Genomic DNA, 21,014 nt, shown 5'->3' with positions numbered 1-21,014 from the left:
TGTGAAGGCTGTTAAAAACAAAGTGCACACATGAAAGTAAAAGTTATAAGATCAAGTTCAGGACAGTCCTGTTTTACTACAACACACGTTGTTTCTATAGTCGAATATATTGGAAAGTTTTTTTTCTCATATTTTGTTTGTATTTGTTACTTTCAAGTTTCATTATTAATTGGAAACTGTTTTTATTTAAAAAGCTAGACAAGTAACTTTATTGATATAATCGGAACATGTGGTACAGTTTTCCCAGTTATGCAAATGACATGTAAGCTACTTCCATTACACTGTGTGCCTCTTATGAAGGCTGAATATCATTCTTATGTATCAGGAAGTTCATGTGAATTCAGGTGGATTCATTCATTCATTCATCCATGCAATTCAACCACGATGAAAGCACTTTCACTTGGCCTGATGCCTAAAACTCTTTGTTACAGAGAGAGAGAGTTAGAAAGAGAGAGAGAGAGAGAGAGAGAGAGAGAGAGAGAGAGAGAACACACACCTCAAACACACACACCGCACACAGGTACAGATATGACTGGTGTTACCTGAGACGCGCACAGCAGCAGCTTCTCTCTCCCTCAGACTTCAGAAAACAGGGATATTTTTCGGGTTGAAGTCAACACACACACGCAGAAGTGTCCACGTTTCAAAAGTTGACCGTCCGAGATGGATTAACAAAATGTTACTTTTTATAAAAACAAAACAGCTGTCGACATGTTTGGATAAGAGCGCACCGACAGTGTGGAGATACACTTGACAGTCATCCTGTGTCCGGAGAATAAAACTCCTGTCCGTCCTGTGGGGTCCGAGGGTTCGTGTCTCAGTTGTCACTCACTGAAACGCCTCTTTTTTCCAGTCAGACACATCCCTCTATCAAACGGATGAGCGCAGAGGAGCAGGAGCGGCTGCGCACCCTATTTCGCACCTACGACGCGGACAACTCGGGCAGCATCGAGAGGAACGAGTTTCTTACCATCTGCTGCGAGCTGCAGGTATCTGCGACCGAGGCGGATCGGATATTTGACCGCCTGGACGTGGACCAGAACGGAACCGTCACCCTGCAGGAGTTCATCATTGGCTTCAACGACCGATACGGAGAGGAGATGGAGTCTGACGGAGGAGACGTGTCCGTGGCCTGGGAGAACTTTGAAGTGAGGATGGGCGAGCAGGCCAAGTACATCCCTAGGTGAGACACACACACACACACACACACACACACACACACACACACACACACACACACCTGTCTGCAGGAAGAGATAAATATGAAAATATGGGCTTTAAATATGACAGTGAGAGCAGTGTGCGTAAAGATCTCCACAGGGAAATTCACCTGTTCTGAGTTACATAAGACACTACAGGACATATTGGAATAACCTGGAAGTACTGTGACTATGTCAAGAAAACAGTGACGGTGGTCTAGTGTGACAGTCTGCGTTTCTGAAGACACCTTATAACCTTCATTTCTTTAAAACAATAGACACAAATGATCAAATTATGAAAATCCTATCACAGAAAACAACGAACTAGTTTAGTGTCAATAAGAATCATTGACTTGGATGTGTTCTTTTGTTAAAGAGACTATTTGGATTAAAAACAGCTGAAACCTTGTTGGTGTGAAGTTGTGCTATAGTGAGGTTTCATACATTCATTTTACAATATTTTGATCAATAAGCTATCAAATCAGTGAACAGTGAACAGATGAATCTAAACTGACAGATTCATGTTCATATAGTGTCTCAGATGTTTGTCTTCTGTCAAGCATTATATTACAGCTGTGTTGTCTTAAGTTGAATCTTGTGTCTTAATGTCAATTATTAAATAGTTGTAAAAATTCCGTCTTGACATTTTTTATTTCAGTTTTGCCAACAGTGTCGATTTTAGTTCAATACTGAAAAGTCTGTTATAGGACACACTGTTTATCCTGTATATTTCTATTTACAGTATCAGGAAGAGTGTAAAAAAAACAACAACAATATTAGTCATCCTATCATGAGACTCCACCTTTTTAATACATATAAATATATTTGATGTGTCACCCACTACTGTACTGTACAACATATGGCCAGTTCAAGGACTATTTCATTTTACTCCCTCAGAATTTCTTGCTGATCTTTTGTCAAACCACAAACACAGGAAAATTATTTCTTCGTTTCAGTTTAGTGCCACAGTTTGAGCCTTTTTTTTGTCATATCATGCAATTGTAAGTTTTGCAAGTTTAAACAGTATAAAACAGCTATAAAATGTTTAAAAATGACAAGAACTGCGATGTATTTAGCTGTTTTGGTTGTCCAACATTTCAGCATATGTTAACATGTGTAATAGTGGCTGTTAAACATTGAACACAACGTCTCTAATGCTACATCATTCACTCTTTTGATTCAGAGACGGTGAGCAGCTTTAAATAATCAGCCCATTCATTTCAACTCAATTTAAAATAAAGACATCAAAAACACATCTCCTGATTTAAAAATATATGATTCGGTTCATGTTTGTACCCACGACGCCGCACAGTCAAACAACTAAACTGATGACGTAAAGTGAGGCAAAAACTTCCAATCAACAAGAGCTCATTGATCTAGCTTTGTTCAGAATTATTAAATCACAACATCCTGCCACTGACACTAAATGAGAAACGCTCACACTGTTTATATTTTCTCAAATAAACAAAATCATACCCACAAAGCTGAAGAATATTTTACATTTGAATGCAAATGCACTCCAAAAACCTTTTCCTGCCTGCTTTCTAGTAAAATGCCATGCAGGGAGCTGATGTGTGATTCCAGCAGGAAAGCTCCAGGAAAATTCACCATGAACACATGTACCATGAAGTTTGCGTGCAGCGGCTTCATGAATGGTTTGATTCTTGTGCTTGTGCTGAAGCTGCTTTATACTTTGTTTTTGCTCGTTAGTATGTTCTTTATTTCTCCTTCATCGATTTGGATACTTGATTTTAAGCACTTATCTGTTTTTGGGCTTCTAGTGCCTTTATTTGAGAGACTGGACAGATGACAGAAATCAGGGAGAGAGAGAGAGAGAGAGAGAGAGAGAGAGAGAGAGAGAGAGAGAGAGAGAGAGAGAGAGAGAGAGAGAGAGAGAGAGAGAGAGCGTGGAATGACGTCCAGGTTGGATTCAAACCTGGGCTGCCCGCTTAGCACGGAAGACGATAGCCTTTGAAGCTAGCCACTTTTCCACCAGCGAGCCTAGATTGTCATGATGTTGTCGTACTTTGCAGCTTTGTCTGCCTCCTTTGATATGTTGTTCACATTACAGAAACAACAGCCTCCTCTTGGTGTCATTTCCTGCCTCTTGAAGTCAAACTCTGACGCTGTGAGGGACATGTGGGAAAGAGAAACTCCTGATTTTTTTATACACTTTGAGGAGTGCATGTGTGAAACAACTATAATCACTTTCTTTGTGATCTGTCAGGAGGCAGATACTTGGTGTCATGTAAAACGATATCCAAGAAGAAAACTGATTTATGAACACCACAGAGGTTAAGACAGCATTTTAGTTGTTCTTTATCATGTCTTTGTAAATCGTTGCCTGACTATTACTTCTTTGTTTTTGCACTTTGCAAAATAAGTTTTGAACTTTGCATTTCAAACAATTTTGAATTATTGAAGCAGAAATACACACATTTTTGGTATTGCATTTTAAAGGAAGAATAGGTAACTCTGACACAGTGTTTAAAAGGGGCACTGGAGTCCAAATTTAAAACCTTTAAAACAGTTTTATCTGGGCTTGTTTGTGTGTGTGTGTGGCCCCCTCGGAGGTGGCATGGGACCGATCCTCGTGTTTCTGTGCTGTGGCTTCGTTACATTGATTTTCATAGCGGTGTCATCTATTGAGAGCATCCTCTTATCTTCACGCAGGAACAGTCAGCTGAGAGTCCACAGCGCTGACATGTTGCAAAGAGCTCGCATCAGACCAGAGTGTGCTTTGAAAGGATGAAAGAAAAGTTTGTTTAAGTATGAAATAAACACAGCCAGAACAAAAAATCAATTACATCCATGATTCATTGCTGACTGGGGATGATGTCATTGATGAGAAAATTGCAACTCTAAGCTGATTAAATGACATATTTATGAAGTTGGTTTAAATGTATCACAGTATAAGAATCCAGGTTTCATGAACACATGATGTAAGAAAAGTTTCACTCTTGATAAACATTTAGTTTTGTATTCTACACTTCTGTTAGTGTTAACAAATAGATACCTAATTGTGTTACTTATGTGCATGATGTGTTGGAGACAAAGACGACCAGCACACCTTGTTCTATGGTTGCATTTTTGTAAATGTGTTTAAAAACTGTTAAAGTCCATTTTTCTATAATAACCTTGTAACGATACAACGCGATACGTACATTGTCTCCTCAGGGAAATTTGTCTTGGACTTCTGTGCTGCACACATCGAGCGGCCTCAACGGCAGAATCAGTAAATAAAAACAACAGTCAAACCAAAACCCTGATGTGAACAGTGAGCTGCAGAACAATGAAAACCAGGACAAATATTAATTGCGCATTTCACAAATTACACAAAAAAATACTCATTAAAAAAAACATGAAAAAAACATAAGAGAAAATTGTGACACAATAATACGTTACATAACTCTACTTAATGCTACTATACAGTATAATACACTTTATGGTCTCTGTGGGGAAATTTGTCGTGAACTCCATTGCTGCATGTATTGAGCTGCCTCCAGAATCAGATAATCAGAATAACGATTCACTAAACTCACGATACGGCTCATGGTACGATTCTTTCACGATTTATTTGACAAAATGAGACTGTGGACAAATGATGACTGAAACAGATTCCTTTAGGCGCTGCTGGTTTGACCTTTTAATGTTTGTTTGTTTTTGTCTCGTCTGTTATCTTCTCACCTCTTTCCTCTTTCTGTCTTAGAGAAGCCAAAAGAAATCCTCACCTCTGATTTCAAAGACGTTTCTAAATCTTGCTCTACAGCTGCTGACGCTCACCATATTGTTGAGAGGAATTTCCGATGTAAATCTTGAGACCTTTGAATCCATTTATCACGATTATTCTTTACAATCTCGAGTATGTCTAATAAGTATGTGCTACTTATTAGGTTTAATGATTTTTGTAAAGATGCTTTATGATGATTGAACCTTTAATTGCATATCAGTCTATCAGGTGAGAGAGTTTGTAAACTTTATTTGGGTAACTTGACCTTTTTTTGGGCTTTTTCTTTCTACACGTAACCCTGTGATAGATTTTTAAAGAAGTAATCTAATCAAATTGTTTTCGATAACAACTTGGCATTTTAACCTCCTGATCACAACAACAGTTTTCTTGTGAACAAACGTTGGTTGTAATGCTGTGGATATTCCTCCTCTGTCAGTCTGACAGTGGTTTATCTTTGCTTGTTTGTCTCTTTTATGATCATTGTGTCTCTGACACTTTCACTCTATAATGAGCCGTCATGAGTCACTGACAGACATGTCACTGTGTCTATATGCTTTAACATGATAACCAGTCTGCCCTGTTAGTAAGTAAACACAAACTCACCGTCCACCAAGGACCCACTTTAACTTTCCTTATGTGACACTTTTAATGCTTAATCACAGTGTAATGTAATGACTGCAGCATGACAAACACACAGGGGATCGAAATGTTGTTCTCAACATTAACTCGTTTTTACGATCTGGTTTCTTTATCGTTTTATTAATGTCAGTGAGTCCGTTATGCTGAGTCACAGGCAGATAAACCTGAGAGAAGAGTGCATCACAGAGCAATTAGGGAACCTCCAGTGTTGAAAAAAGAAGCCAATGTGCAAAAACAGTAGTTCCACTAATGACCACTTGAGGCTCCAGAAGCAAAAGGAGTCTTTATTAAAATGCTTAATCTCGCAGCAGAAATTGGTACAAACCATGGTTTTGGTATCCATGTAATAATTTCTCTATATGTCATGAATAAGTTTTCATAATTAGGGATGTGGTTTATGAGCCTGACAGGAAGCTGTTGGCCAGGAGGCTCCACCTATTGTCTGTTTTTTTAATTGATTGCGAGACGGTGACAATATGGATACCAGACCGCCGTCGTTGGGGATTCATTGCCTTTTTCGAAAACTAATGTATGACGTTACTAAGATGATGTGTGTTTACAGTTCAGGGCTAAATCATGGCCTTAAGCTAAGCTAAGCTAAGCTAACCACATACTGACTGAAGATTCGTATTGAACATGTATCTTTGAACTCATATATCCTTTTCTATGAATACTAAACTACTAAAATTTAAATTTGACTTATAAATCAGCTAACCTCTTTAATTAATCTGTATTCCATTTATTAGACAGAAATTCGAGATTTGACAAAGCAGACATATTCTACATATATAAATGTTTGTGAAGGTTCTGTATGAAAAACAACCAACAAGGATTTTTAAACCCCTTCAAGTCCTAAAATATGTCCTGTCCAATCCTAAATGTGTCGCAGGGCTGAACAAGCGTCAACGTTGTACCAGAACATCAGTCTGACGGAGCCCCGACTGATACCTCAGCTGGAGAAAGTCATCATGAACTTCACCAAAGAGATCAAACAGCAGAACTCAGAGATGGAAAACCTCGCCCTCGCCATCAAGCGGTGAGAAACACAGACAGTACACGTATAATAAAAAAAATCACACGTCACATTTTGAATGATTCAACCTGGTTGACCAAATGGGACTTTAAGTTTGGTAAACACTAAAGTGTGAAGTTGTGTTTTTCATGAATAAGGGTAACTTGAAAAGTATTCATCTTGGCATAAATGTAAGGAGAAAAACATCATCATGGAGTTAATAGATAAGTTAATGCTGTTACAGTCCAGTATTATCCTACTGTCAAAAGACATTCAGGTCAAGTAATCCAAAATCCAAAATGAGGTCAAGCCAAGCCAGTCAAGAACACTAAAGAGCACCAAACACAGATTTCAGACAAAGAAAGGTGCAGCCACACTGAAGCCTGGCGCTGAATGACCTCATCTCAACTTTGAAAACCTTAAAACGAGGGAGCTCTATGCTGAAACACACAACGACTCTAAGCTCAAGTACAAACACAGAGAGGACAGAAAGAGACAGAAGACAGGCCTGCACACTCGTTCAAATGCCACAAAGAGTTTGAATTGATCACAATGTTTCGCCCAGAGGAAAAATGGTTCTTTCTTTACCCTCCTAACCATCAGGTGAGCTAATAAAAATAAAAACATTTACGAAAAGCAGGTTTTGTAAAATGTACCCATGAGACTGATTACTTAACAAATGTAAATACGACAGCTTGATCCAAAGGCTGCTGGATGGATCAAGCTTCGAATTTACCCAACCTGGATGACTAAGAAGTAAACAGGTTTAGCTCAGTGGTTTGATCTGGTTAGCATGTTCAGAGGCTGTAGCTTTCCAAACGGTGGCCCTTGGTTCGACTTCCACGGCGTGACCAGAAGTCATCTCTCTCTGTGACTCTATCCACTGTCCTGTCCTCTCGTTACACTGTCAGCCAATTGAATTGAAGCAGCTGATTCTGTAAACTGAGGGAATGTGTTGTGTTGTGTTGCAGAGCGCAGGACCAGGCGTCGATGCAGCTCAGTGAGATGGAGGAAGAGATGGACCAACGTATTCACGGTGCTGAGAGGAAAACAAGAGAGCAGGTGGAACAAACTCAGACCCTCCTCAACTAAACCTTTTTTTCTCTGCTTTTTAAAAAAATATGAATTGGACACTTGTGTATTTTACTTCTTTGGAGTTTATGTGGGCAAAGCGATAAGCGAGGCGTTTGTTCAGCTCTTCCCTCATGTCAAACAAATGGCAGGATATCAGATTACTGATCCAGACACGCCTGCTGATCAGCTGATTTCACAGCTCTGTGGATCCCAGATAGGAAACAGCAGACAGATGAAGGTGCTGAAGCACATTTTAGCCTCCTGTGTTTCAAATGATAAAGCTTATAGTGGTGATGAGGATAAAAATTAAACTCTAAATAGGATCAGGCTGCGTTAGTCTGCTGATACACCATCAACATGTATCTGAAATATTTCGTTAACACGGAAATGAAGAAATGGATTTAGAATACTTGATTTCACAGCATATATGGACATAGATCGAAATGTTGAGTAAGTGTTTGATGATGGGACGAGCGTACGGATGGAGGGAGATGAAGGGACAGAAACTACAGCTGAACTGAGGGACGATGAAGATGATGGACCTGTGTCAGCTGGAGCCAAGACAACATGAAAACACCAGAGAGGTTGAGCTTTGAGAGGGGAGGCGCTATCTTTTTTCCTCTGAGATTTTAGCTTCCAGTGGTTGCTCTGTTCAAACCTTAAGGCAACTTCCCTTCTTAAAATATGAAGCCGATGTGGAAGTGAAGAGCCCTGCAGTTTGTCACGTGTCCGCCTGACGCTGGCTCCAGGAACGCCAGGACTCACAAACACACCACTGTTATTACAGAATAAATGAACGTGTTTACAGTCTTCAATTTAATTTTAAGAACGATACCTGTTATCCACTCTTAGGTACAAATTATTGATAGGTTGATGTAATACTTTATCAAGAGGCTTCAAGCCTGTCTCAGCTACAGCTCTTAGCCTGTCGTTAACGTTAGGCTGACTGAAAGTTAAGGTGAGACAGCATTTCCAACATGGGAGAAGGGATATGAGACAGAGTAGGAATGGAGTTTGGTGATTTTCATTTGGATGGATGGGGATTAGTGTGGCACCAAGACAATCCATGTAATCCTGTATACAACTAGTCTTAAACATAAACGTGCTAAAAGAGAATTTTTTAGATACTCTTCTCCCTTGTTGGCCTATTGTTTTCTTTTAAATCCAAGGACGGACATTGTTGGAATTTTTCCGATTAGAAAATTATTTTGATTTTAGATTTCTTAAGGACTAACAGAAAATAATCAACACAATACGATTAAACTTTATTGTAGTCACATATTGCTTTGTTCAATAAATCAATCACTCTTTAGCGCCAATTCATAACAAGAAAAAAAACTATGACGCAGTTTATGGGGCAGTTTGGACTACGACATACATAGGCATTAAGGACCTCCACTCAATTAGATACTCCTTTTACATCAGAAACAAATTTAACTTTCTTGTTATTAATAATATTCTAATATTTACAGTGCTGAATCTTTTTTTAGACAGGGGACATGAACTCTTTCTTATCACTTCATATGTGTGAACAAACTTATGTAAGTGTACTTCATTGACTCAGCCAACTCAGGAGAGCCTCTGTTTGTTTTCCTCCTCGAAAGGCACACAAACTCTGACCACACTCACCTGTATTCTCCCACACACTGTAATGTGTGTGTGTGTGTGTGTGTGTGTGTGTGTGTGTGTGTGTATCTGTGTCTGTGTGCACACGTACACAGAGAGCTTTTTAGTTTTGGAAACTTTAGATAGTAAATTTCTCATAAACTTGTCCCCTCCACAGCAGCTTCCGTCCAAAGTCTGCCCTCAAATAGCTCAGAAGAAGCAAACTCTGTCATAAAAACAAAATCTTAATGACTCATTATTTTATTTTTTTGTGTGTGTACAGGAGAAGAGGAAAACCGAGGCGGCACTCAGTGAGCTAAAGAGAGGATTTGAAAATGAGATTTGTGAGCTGCAGTGTAAGATCCAGAGGATGCAAATGGTACGTTTTTTACACAAGTCTAACACAGTGCACCATGTACACAACATCCTCACTGAAGGAAAGAAATACAGCACACTAAAAAGATTCCTCGTCAATGTTGACTCACCGTGTCACTACTTCTTGACTCCTCACGGGGGCGCTGTAGGTGGCATAATTTATTGCAATGATAATGACATTATCGTGGGTCGCATATTATATCTTGAATTGCCTTGAAATTCTAAGCCCCATAATGTAAGCAACTTTCTTTATAGTAAAAGTTTAAGGATGCCAGAGTTTAAGGTGCACTTTGTCAGAACCACATGAAAGTCTTACATAATAAACACATAGTTTCCTGCAAGAGGTCTGCTCATATTTGACCTTTTTAGAGGCAAATAAACATCATGTTGTTTGTCCTTCATGACACAAAAAAACAGTCTGTACTGCTGCAGAGTGGAAAATCAAGTTGGTTTTTTAACACTGGGTGCATTTACAAGAAAACAAACCAGGACTAATTTAGTCTTTTGCGCTCATGAAAACACAAATACCCATTGAACCATGTTCAACAAGAAACCCACTGATTGAAAGTCCATCACGATTTGTTTGACTGTCTATGTACCATACAGTTTATGCTGTTTTAAATCCTGCAATCTGATGTAGGTCTACGTGAAAGTCAAATAACCTTAATCCTATGTGTGAACTTGACCTTCAGATTGAAGAGAAGTACAAAAACATCACAGTGAAAGACGAGAGCCCAGCTTTGAAAAAGAAGATCAACGAGCTGACGCTGGTGAGACTTCATATACTTCTTGGTTACTCGATGTTTCTGTCACTCGGGTCTATTTTTAAAGAGGATAATTGTTGTTGACACACTTTACTCTTTGTGTTTTGCAGGAGAATCAGAAGTTAAAACAGGAGCTGATGAGATCTCAGACCAAAGTGGCGTGTCTCCGTAGTGAGATGGACTCGCTGCAGACAGAACTAACAGATCAAAGCATCAGCTCCGAACGGTGAATTTTATTCAGTTTGTTTTCAGTTTCATATATATTTATTAAAGGTCACATATTATTCTCCTTTGTAACACCTTTAATATGTCTCAGAGCTCCCCAGAACATGTCAGTGAAGTTTTTTTGTTCTAAATCCACTCTGATACTGTATTTGACCCTGCTGATAAACCCCTCTATTTCAGCCCTGCTGAGAACAGGCTGTTTGTGTGTCTGTAGCTTTAAATATGTAAATGAGCTGTGTCTGACTACGCCCCTCTCTGGAAGGGCTCGGGTGGTTCGGGTTTCCTTGATCTATTTTGACTCAGGGGACAGAACAAACACCGAGCTGTGGGGGTGTCACCCACCTGGGGGAGGGGTTACTGCCCTTTGTGATGTCATGAAGGGAAAATCTCCAAACTGCTTACATTTTCTGAAAAGTGGAGCAAGCTAAAGATGGAGAGAATGGACTTTTCTCATAATTGGGGGGTTTGTAGACAGACTCGAGACACATTAGCTTTTTAAAAAAAACAGTGTGAAGTGCATTTTACATAATATGTGACCTTCAATGTCAGTTGTGGGTCAATAGGTTGGGATCCTTTATTCACTGTCTGTTTCTGAGTCACTGATGCATTTTATATTTCATAATGTCAAGTGAAAATGTACTTATGAATTAAATTATTAGTTTATTTGATATGAGCTCACAGTAACAATGGTGCTATAACATCTTATGACACACAAGTCCCAGATGTGCTCCCTACATCATCTTTGTCTTTCTACTGTACTCACACTTGTTTTTTGTTTTTTTTAGTGAATTATCTCGCCTTGAAACTTGAAAATAATTTTGACTTTCTCACTGAGAAAACTCTGCCACGTGAAAAGCACCCCAAATAAATTAATAACAAACCTTATCATATTATAAACTGTAAAACCTGGTTTCAATCTGCTCATGAATCAACCCCACTGTTGTAATGTTTGGTTACAGAGTCATACAGAGGCTCCGCCCCCTTCTGACTGACTAACAGAGCGTTCATTCCCGGGGGGTGTTTTCATTTTGTCACAGCTGAAACAGGATATCCTGGAGCTGCTTCTCTCACACACACACACACACACACACACACAATAACTTCTTCAGGAGCGTTGCCAAGCAACAGAAGCAGCAGGGCCACTAGCAGGACAACACCTGTCCTCTTGGACCATTTCAGTGTTAACATTGTTTCTCTCTTCGTCTGAGGTGTTCATCATTAAAAGTGTGTGTCATGTCTTTGAGTGAATCAGCTGATCTGCTGCAGATATTCCCATTTTACTGACATTTACTTGGATGTAGAGACATTTATTTTTTCTTACTGTCATTCAGGATTGTTTGAATATTGTACATTTGTTCTTTAAGCTGCACACTATGCCCTGTGAAACACTAAAACACTTTTAGAGGTTGTGGTTTTGAGTAATATTTATACTAACGTTTGTGTTAATGTTTTATTGCAGAGACGAGGAGCTCATGAAACATTTCTCTGATGAGCGAGACGTCCTGGAGAGTCAGATTGAGATCCTGCAGTAAGTCCCTTCTACTGGAGATGGAAAGAAACCTTTATACTCCCAAAGGACTTTAAAATGGAAACATATACTATAATGATCATTTTTGTGTTTGTGTGTTTAGGACAGCCAACAGGAAACTCCACGACAGTAATGATGGTCTGAGGGCCGCTCTCGAGAGGGTCACCAGGGTAACACTGCACAGTTAATTTAACTAACACTGACAAAATCTAAACTAGCTGGGTTTCCAAATTCAAGATTGATTTCATTATATGAACTGAAACAAATCTCATGGTTCTTTGAATAAATTTGGAGTTGACATTTGGGATGTTTGTCTGGGTGTTTTTCTTTTCTTCTTTTTTTTTTTTACGAGTTAAATCACATTCAAGTTAGTCTAAAGGACGTGCTAAAACCTGTTTCTATAACTCAAACACATCGAGAGAAAAAAAAACCCATATTAAACAGGCATATAAATATATTCAATAACAGTATTGAACACTGGTTATAAAGACATACACAAACATTGGTGAACTAATTTGTACATGTTGTGTGTTACAGTCTAATGCCGCTGTGTCACCAGGAGACTTAAAGAACAGAAACAGAAGTAAAAGCATCTGCTACACATCATCGAACACGTTACTGGATAGGTAAGAGCTACAGTTCATACAAACAGGGATACATGTAGGTCTGTTCATGCATCACCACACCTGAACTGTCAGTATAAGGTCCAGTGTTAGAAATCTGCCACACCTCACCATCTCAGATTTTGATGACACAGCATACATGTTGGAACTTGGCTGAAATTTTAGGTCTGTAGGTGGTATAGTTCCTGAGATACAGTACTCCCATTCTCCCCCAGAAAACAATGTTCTGCTGTTTTAAGGAGGCCTTTACTCAGTGGCTCTGTGCTTTGTAGTGCTGAAAATGACAATTACTCATCAAAATTTTTGCAAGTATTTAAAAGTTAAATTGGTGTTGGCCTAGCAAATTTGATCGAAATCAGAGATGGTTGGGGGGGAGCATTGGCCCACTTGGCACGGCATGACTCGAAACACCATAAAGGATGTTATTTGATTCCTCAAGAAGTTCAATTCTCACCGGGGTGATGTCGAGTCTGGATTACTGAACAGCCGACATTTCATTACTAATGTGCATCAAAGCACAGACGTTTAAAACGGGGAAGATTTGCAGGTGTTTTAAATCAGACCAGGTTTATCAGGCCTCAGCTGTTTGCATCTACAGTGCTGGAGGGATTTTTCTTCGAACACATCAGTGACTAATATCAAACTATGACGCATTAAAGGCCTGCGTCCACAGACAGCGTTAGAAGAGCTCATGACCTCCGTCTCAGAGCGCTTCTCATCACTTCTGCTTCTCATGGTCGTGTCTGTGATGTGTGTTTTGCCCTAATGGAAACCAAGAAAACTATCTTAAGGAGTCACATGACTGTGAAAAGACTTTTCTACAGTACTAACATAAGTGGAAGGTGCTGAGAAGGGAAATTGATGATTGGGGACTGAAATGTGTTGTCAATATGATAAAGAAGAAGTATTCAGGACATTTATTCAGTGCTGTAAATTTTGACATTAAGTGCTTTCTGTTAAGTTTATGCACATCAGCTTCTTTTGGTGTATCGATCAAAGTGAAAGATAAAATGATTGTCTGTGAGCAGACTCTGAGACAAATCTAATATAATACTACAGTGCGTCTATTATGATGATTGTCATCTTTTTCACAATAAAACGATGTATTCTGAAACTTTCTGGTTTCTGCGTGTATTAAACCAACTCGTGTCATCATGAGTATTTCAGTGGACATTTAAAGTAAAAGGCGCTGAAGGTCTCAGTTGAAATTGATGTTTTAACTCACCTTCATCTGACAATGATTTAAGATCATTTAAGACAAACCTTCATTCATCCCTCAACTGAGAAATGTAGAGTGGTTCAGCAGCACAGAGAGCTACTAAAGAGCGTACAGGGAACAATAAAATACAAATAAAAAAACGTTGAGGACCAAAACAAGATTTATGCTCGAGTTAGCTTAGCTAGCAAGATGCATCAGTAATTTAAGGTAGCTTTGAATCAAACTGGGATGCTATTAAGGTTAGCAAAACACAAGAACAGAAAAATAAACAGCTGAGTCCTTGAGGGAGAATTAATTGATAAGTTTGGTAAATTTTCTAAAACCATCGACACATCCAGACTCTTTGCTCTAACCTGTCTATCACCCCCTACTGGCCAATTGAAGGAATGCAGGTTTATGGCATTTCCACACTGTTTTCACTTTTGTTGTTGTTGTTGGTGTTGTTGGAGTTGGAGTTGTTGTTGTTGTCGACTGAGTGGTTAGATACAAGCAGTGAATGTGTTCTCTGTTGTTTGGCTGCTCTGACCTCTCGTGGTTTATGTCACTGATTGTTTCCTGCCTTCTCTCTCTCTCAGGTTGAGCCAGCGTATGGATGATTTACCTCTGTACAGCCGCCGGCCCAGCATCGACACTCTGGCGTTGGCCATGTGTGACCCCGGCATGAAGCGCAGACACAGCAGCGAGTGTGAGGAGGACAGCCTGCCTGAAGTCTACATGGACAGCGGACTGTCTACGCTCAGAAGTTCACACGAGGGCTACGACTCAGAGCCCGAGGTAAAAGGTCCAGAAGAAGAGGAGGAAGTGAGGGAGGAGAGGAAAAAGGAGGACAACAAATATAACGTGATGGGGGAAAATTGTGACGTTGAGGTGAGACAATATAAACGTTGATTCATGAGAGTATGACATCATTAACATTTGCTTTGAGTGGAGAGGCTGCAAAGTTTTTGTTCTCGTGTCATCAACATGTCCTCACTGCTAATGTGTAAATGTTACGAATCATGAAGTTGCATATGAATGATGATGACCATGTGTTCGCTCGCTAATAATTGCAAAGTAGCAGAACATCGCATTAAATGTTTAGTATTGGATTGGCAAATATCTTTATAATGGAAATTCTGGAAATAAGACGTTTTTATTTGTCCAGGCTTTTCATTAGTCTCTTTTAGGGCTGCTATGATTTTTGTACTGTCTGTATATTGCTTGTGATGTTTTTAAACCCTGTTTGTGAAGCACTTTGTGGCCCCTGCCTGCGAAAAGTGCTATATAAATAAATTTTACTTACTTACTTACTTACTTACAAAAGAACAGGCAAAGATATAATGCTTAAAGACAAAAAGAGGATTTCATACATTTGTACTGATCTGTAGGCTGTCAAATGAGTCAAATATAAATAGAGTTTGAGCAGAGAGAAGTGATTGGGTTTGCGTGGATGATACGCTTAGACTCTCCTGGACTCAGTACATTTTAAAGAAAGACAAAGAGGAGCAGGAAGACACTTTAAAATGTTTTGTCTCCTAAAATAATACTTAATGCTAATTCAACTCTCAAGTAGAACAAGACCTGGTTTTCAGTTCTCATGTTCACAACTTCTGTGCTGCACAGAGGTTGGGTGTTTTTAAGAAACGGTCATGTTTGTGTCCGGGTGGATTTTACGATAAACATTTTATAAATGTCCCTGTAATGTGTCTGCATTACAGCCAGTGGAGACGCAGGACGCTGAGTCAGCTATCGGGTCGGACAGCAGCTCCATTTTGGACTGGAAGCCGCCTGAAGTCCTGAGTGCGGCCGAGGCCCCAGCCCCGGCCCTGGCCCCGGCCCTGGCCCCGACCCCGGCCCCAACTAAAAGAAAAGCACTCAGCGCCATCAATGTTCAGGTGAGACAGATCAGAGGGAAGGATGTTCTGAGAAAAACAGGTTGGATAGAGGGAACGTCTAAGCGACTGATGTCCCTTTCTGAAACAGAAATGAATGAAATAATAGGCATGGACTGACCTAACAGAAATAATACTGGGGGGTCTGGCAGAAGAAACGCTGAGTGAAGTGCGAGTAAAAAAGTCTGTTTGCGTTCACATAATGTAAACAACTGCTCCAGTATATATCAGGAGTTTCAATGGAGTTTATTCAAAGTTTGAAAGTTCTTTTTAAAACTTGTACTGGATGACTGTCTGTTTATTGTGTCTGTCTTTTTGTAAAGCGTCTTGAGACAACACTTGTTATGGCGCTATACAAACGACTGATTGATCAATAAACCATTCAGAAAAAAAGATTTAATTGTTTAGTTGGCTATTAATTCAGATCCCCGATTGGCTGACTGACTAAAACATGTGGACAAAAAGAAGACTTGTGTTTAAAGTCAGAGCTCTGTGGAATTTGGATTCAATATCTACAGCGATCAGGTGATCATCGCCAATAATTCAGTTGACTACGTCTCTCTAGAATTTCATTTAAAGAAACAATGCCTTTATTGTACATACCTGTTTTTCTAAAAAAAACATCTTTGTCTCCAGTGTAAACATTTCATGTTGTGCTCCGGTAGGCTCAGCACACTCACTTGTATGTTCTTGGTTCATTAAAAGACTTCAGAGTTGTTTGCATTGCTCCCTCTAACTACTGCTGTAGGGCTCCTGGAGTTTGTTTTATGTATCATATAACATCTCTTTACGCACAATGAGGTCAGGCAACGGAGGAGATGACGAATGTTATACAAACAAGGAAAGCATCAAGTGGACAAAATACTTTACATGAAATGAATTAGCAGAGTTTGTAAATCTGCTTTATCTTCACTCAGCTCCTCTGTTCCTTTTTCTCCAGAAAGAGGAAAAGGACGGCGCTGACCTGGGATACATGACGTCAGAGAAGGCCTACAGGATCGTGTTGGCTGGAGATGCTGCGGTGGGAAAATCCAGCTTCCTGCTCCGTCTCTGCAAAAATGAATTCAAATTAAACACCAGCGCAACACTTGGTAAGAAGAACAAACCGAAGGCATCTCTGTTGCATAAAGATAGGGAGAAGGGGAAGGGGTACATTTCTTTAAATTGATGTCGTAAATCTGAAGTTTTACGTTTTTGTTTTGTTTGTGTGTTTAGGAGTAGATTTCCAGATGAAGACACTAATTGTAGACGGAGAACCTGTTTTACTACAACTATGGGATACTGCTGGACAAGAGAGGTGTGTGTTTTATGTGTGATCATTTTTTGATTTGTTTGGTTATTCTGATATTTTTCATGTTTTTTTTAACATCTAATTAAAACTCCTTATTTGCCTGTGTGGGGTTTCTAAAAAAAACCAGTATAAGCAGTGAACAGTACAAATCAGACATAAGGGTTAATTATAGCTTTATTTCATGTGTCAGGTTTCGCAGCATTGCAAAGTCTTATTTCCGCCGGGCGGACGGCGTGCTGCTGCTGTACGACGTCACCTGTGAGAAGAGCTTCCTGAATGTCCGAGAGTGGGTGGACATGATCGAGGTAACGCGCTCCTCGTCACTCAAACAGACCAGGAATCAAGAACTAGACTCTGTTTTAGAAATCTACTTTTCTGTCGTGGTGATTCACAGAATTATCAGAAAAAGTAACTTTGTGATCTCGCTTGTTTTTCTCTTCTCACATGCAGCCGATCTGTAAGTGCTCGACGTACTGTGACTGTGTGCTGTAATAATGTGTTTAACATGCATTTATGCATGCAGTGTGTGTCTTGTTCTTATTGTTGTTTGTTGTCTGAAAAAGTCTTTTATGCAAACCAGTGATGGAGGGTAACATTTAGGAAGCGCGACACATTACACATGAATACAGCAGTAATTAAGTTTATCGTCTGTAAATGTGTCTGAGTCGAGACTTCCTCCAAAAAGGACCTCACAAGAATTGTTATTATTAAACTACTTGTACTTGTACAAACAAATAGTTACACTTAATTCATAAATGATATTTTACATTTAAATCTGAACATAAACTACTTTACATACTGCGCTACGCAAACTTTTGTGAAACAATGAAACAGTTAAAAATATTTTGCAAAATACTGTATTTTTGTATTTCATATTTTCTTGAGCCTTTAAATTTTGTCTACATGTATGTCACATTTGATGCACTTTTTTTACTGCAGGATTTGTCCCATGAGGATATTCCCATCATGCTCGTGGGTAATAAGTCTGACCTAAGAAGAGAGGACGTTCCCTGCGTTCCGACCAGCTATGGAGAGAAACTGGCCATGGTAACAAAATGAACATCATTATTTAGTCCATACTTGACTCTTTATACACACATAACACATATTCCACATCTTCGAGATTCACGGTGAAGGTTTATGACATCACAGGTGTTAATGATTTTCTCTCCTCCCTCAACAGACCTACAACACTCTGTTCTGTGAAACTAGTGCCAAGGACGGGTCCAACACTGTGGAGGCTGCTCTACACCTGGCCAGGTGACATACCACTCCCTGCAAATGAAAGCACAAGAGAAGAATCAGCTTTAGTCATTTTAATCAAATCTATCGAGAGTCCACTTCAAACACAATACAATGTTTTAGGTGTAAGTTAGACTGGGTTTGAGTTCTGCACTGTAATACTGTATTTTTTTGGAGGGATGGGACAGTAGAGCTGGAAATCAGGGAGTGGGGAACGACATGGGGGAAAGGAGTAGCATTTGAACCTGGGTGGCCCGCATGGAGGACTACAGGGCGGGCACTAACTACGGTGCCACCTGCACACCCTGGAATACACTTGAATTTGCAGCAGAGATTTCACTTTTATAACAGACTCCACAGAGTTTAGGAATTTAGGAATTAGGATTTTCTGCCAAATTAAGTTAAAAAAAAAATCTATGAACAGATAACATCTTTTTGCAGAGTGATGATCTGGGAAAATAAGAAAAGATACATTGTGTTTCGGGGGAAAAAAAGGAATCCTTACCATCTTATGTCAAGTCTGTAAATATTCTAACAAAAAAAAAAAGACCTGTGCTGCCCTCTGGTGGAGGAAAAAGATAGCTAGAACAGGTGTTAGCAGTGCGGTTTGTTTAGTATTACTCAGCTAAATGTGATATATGTAGGTTCAAGGACTTCATCTCATTAAGTACACACACACACACACACACACACACACACACACTAAACCTCTACTTCAGTTCCCACAACACAACGGATCTCTTTACAACTTACGTGAAATGGAAAAGATGCATATTACTGGAAAGAGGAACACATCTTCAACAATAAATGCTTCATATTCTGCACACATCATTCACTGAACACATCATGTTTGTTGTTGAAGCTGCTCAGCTATTTGCCTGCTAAATGTTCCCAACCATCGTCTACATAGAAATGAAAGAAAAAGCACAGAATTCAACCCCAAACAACAGAGAAAGGAAAGTAAACATGCTTGGGGCTGATGTGCTGTATCTTCTGGCCCTGTTAACCTTCATGAAATGTGTCCTGAATTTCATCTTCCACCTGCTTCTCTTCTTTCCCTCCTGCAGGCAAGTCATCAAACAGGCCACGTTTGATGATAAAGGTCACTATCAGAAGCTTCCCAGCTTAGACGCTCCGAGGAAAAAGCCAAACTTCTCCTGCTGCAACTGATCAAATTCATCAGAGTCGGAGCGCCGCGGTGCCTTGACGTGAACTCGCCAGAGGACTGCACATGCAGAAACTTGACAAAACAGAAATGAGAAATTTCTACCTGCAGAATAGCAGCAACAAGATCCAACCTTCACAGCTGAATATCAACGACTCCATAAGTTTCCAATATGTTGTTAATGGATGTTATTTAGGCACGATGTATTGTGTTACTGTACATGTTAAGCATGAACTTTTATTGGGCTACTGTCACATAATTTGCACGAGGTCCTTCCACAGTTCGCCCAGGTCGAAGTGAGCTCACAGTGACGGACCAAAGAATGCATGAAAAGTGAAGACGCCGTGTGTGAGACGGATCTGAAGGTGAGGAATGTGATTGGACAAGTTGTTTGCACGTGATGAAAGACGGAGAGCTGTTTCAGCATCACATGGAGGTTAGTCCACCGAGGTGAAAAGACAAGAGGCTTCATGTTTATTAAGCGCAGCAGTTATCTGTAAGTGCTCAGAAGGGATGGTGCGGTATGACGGTGGACAAAAAGGAAACAGAAGTTCGATGTCTGCATGGAGTTGTGGAAAAGCTAAAAGCACAGCATGTGTGTATATAATGAACCCTGGTGCAATATGTGATGGAGGGAGACATTTTGATAATCACGACCCGTGTATTCTACATTACATTACCCCTACAGTGTTACATTTCTGTTCAATTGACTCTCCTTTAAAGACGCCCACTTTGTGTGAGCAGGTTTGACCTTATGTACGTTTATGATGTGTTACGATTGATTGTTTGAGAGATTATCAGAGAGGAGGCTTCGAGCCTTTAAACTCAGATTGTGATTCAGTTTGATCTCACATGATCGGGATAATAACTACACGCTGTCGGCCTGCTGACGAACAGTTTCAACAGCAAGAAACTTTGTCCAAGCTGTGATAATTGAGACACTTCTGAAATGTTTATCACGTGGTTCACGGTCCTACTTGTGATGTCATCACCTGACTTAAAGAAACAGTGTCCTTCATGGGTCTTTGAAGAAAAGTGTATCTTCAGTGGTTGAACTTTTAGCATTTAGGTGCATAAATGTCACATGAAATACCCGTTCATGCAACTAATAAAACGTCTGTTTTAAAAATGACTTTCTCAATAAAACTGTAGTGTACGACTGTGTATGTGGTACTGGTGATTGTGATGGGGGAGAGAGAGAGGCTCGTTTGTTTTTGTTCATTTTTGCTGCAACAAGATCAGATTATTCATTTGAAATTCATTTATTCTGGGTATATAAATGAACTAATGACTACAGATGCTTGGAAAGTGAAGTCAATTCTGTACAACACTATTACACAAAACATACGAAAAGTTCACAACATTTGATTTGAGGTAACTTAAACTTCACTTTTCTTTATCCTCCAAATCCGCCTCATTATTCTCCGTCTGTGGCAACACCGATTCACCACA

General features: G+C 39.7%; 1 protein-coding gene across 1 annotated transcript; it reads left to right on the top strand.

Annotated features, from left to right (window-relative positions):
• The first annotated feature begins 624 nt into the window (after window positions 1–624).
• rasef (RAS and EF-hand domain containing) lies at window positions 625–20,726 on the top strand. The gene is made up of 17 exons (XM_079358190.1): window positions 625–1,183; window positions 6,458–6,604; window positions 7,552–7,642; window positions 9,543–9,638; window positions 10,327–10,404; window positions 10,509–10,624; window positions 12,083–12,151; window positions 12,255–12,321; window positions 12,689–12,777; window positions 14,569–14,860; window positions 15,691–15,867; window positions 16,805–16,955; window positions 17,080–17,161; window positions 17,346–17,460; window positions 18,095–18,202; window positions 18,339–18,415; window positions 19,465–20,726. Exons 1-17 carry the CDS (start codon window positions 879–881, stop codon window positions 19,565–19,567), a joined length of 2,163 nt encoding a protein of 720 aa, XP_079214316.1. The 5' UTR covers window positions 625–878; the 3' UTR covers window positions 19,568–20,726.
• The last annotated feature ends 288 nt before the right edge of the window (window positions 20,727–21,014 follow it).

This window comes from Symphodus melops, assembly GCF_947650265.1.
Source record: "Symphodus melops genome assembly, chromosome: 1".
NCBI classification, from domain to species: domain Eukaryota; kingdom Metazoa; phylum Chordata; class Actinopteri; order Labriformes; family Labridae; genus Symphodus; species Symphodus melops.
This window is presented reverse-complemented; position numbering and strand designations above follow the sequence as displayed.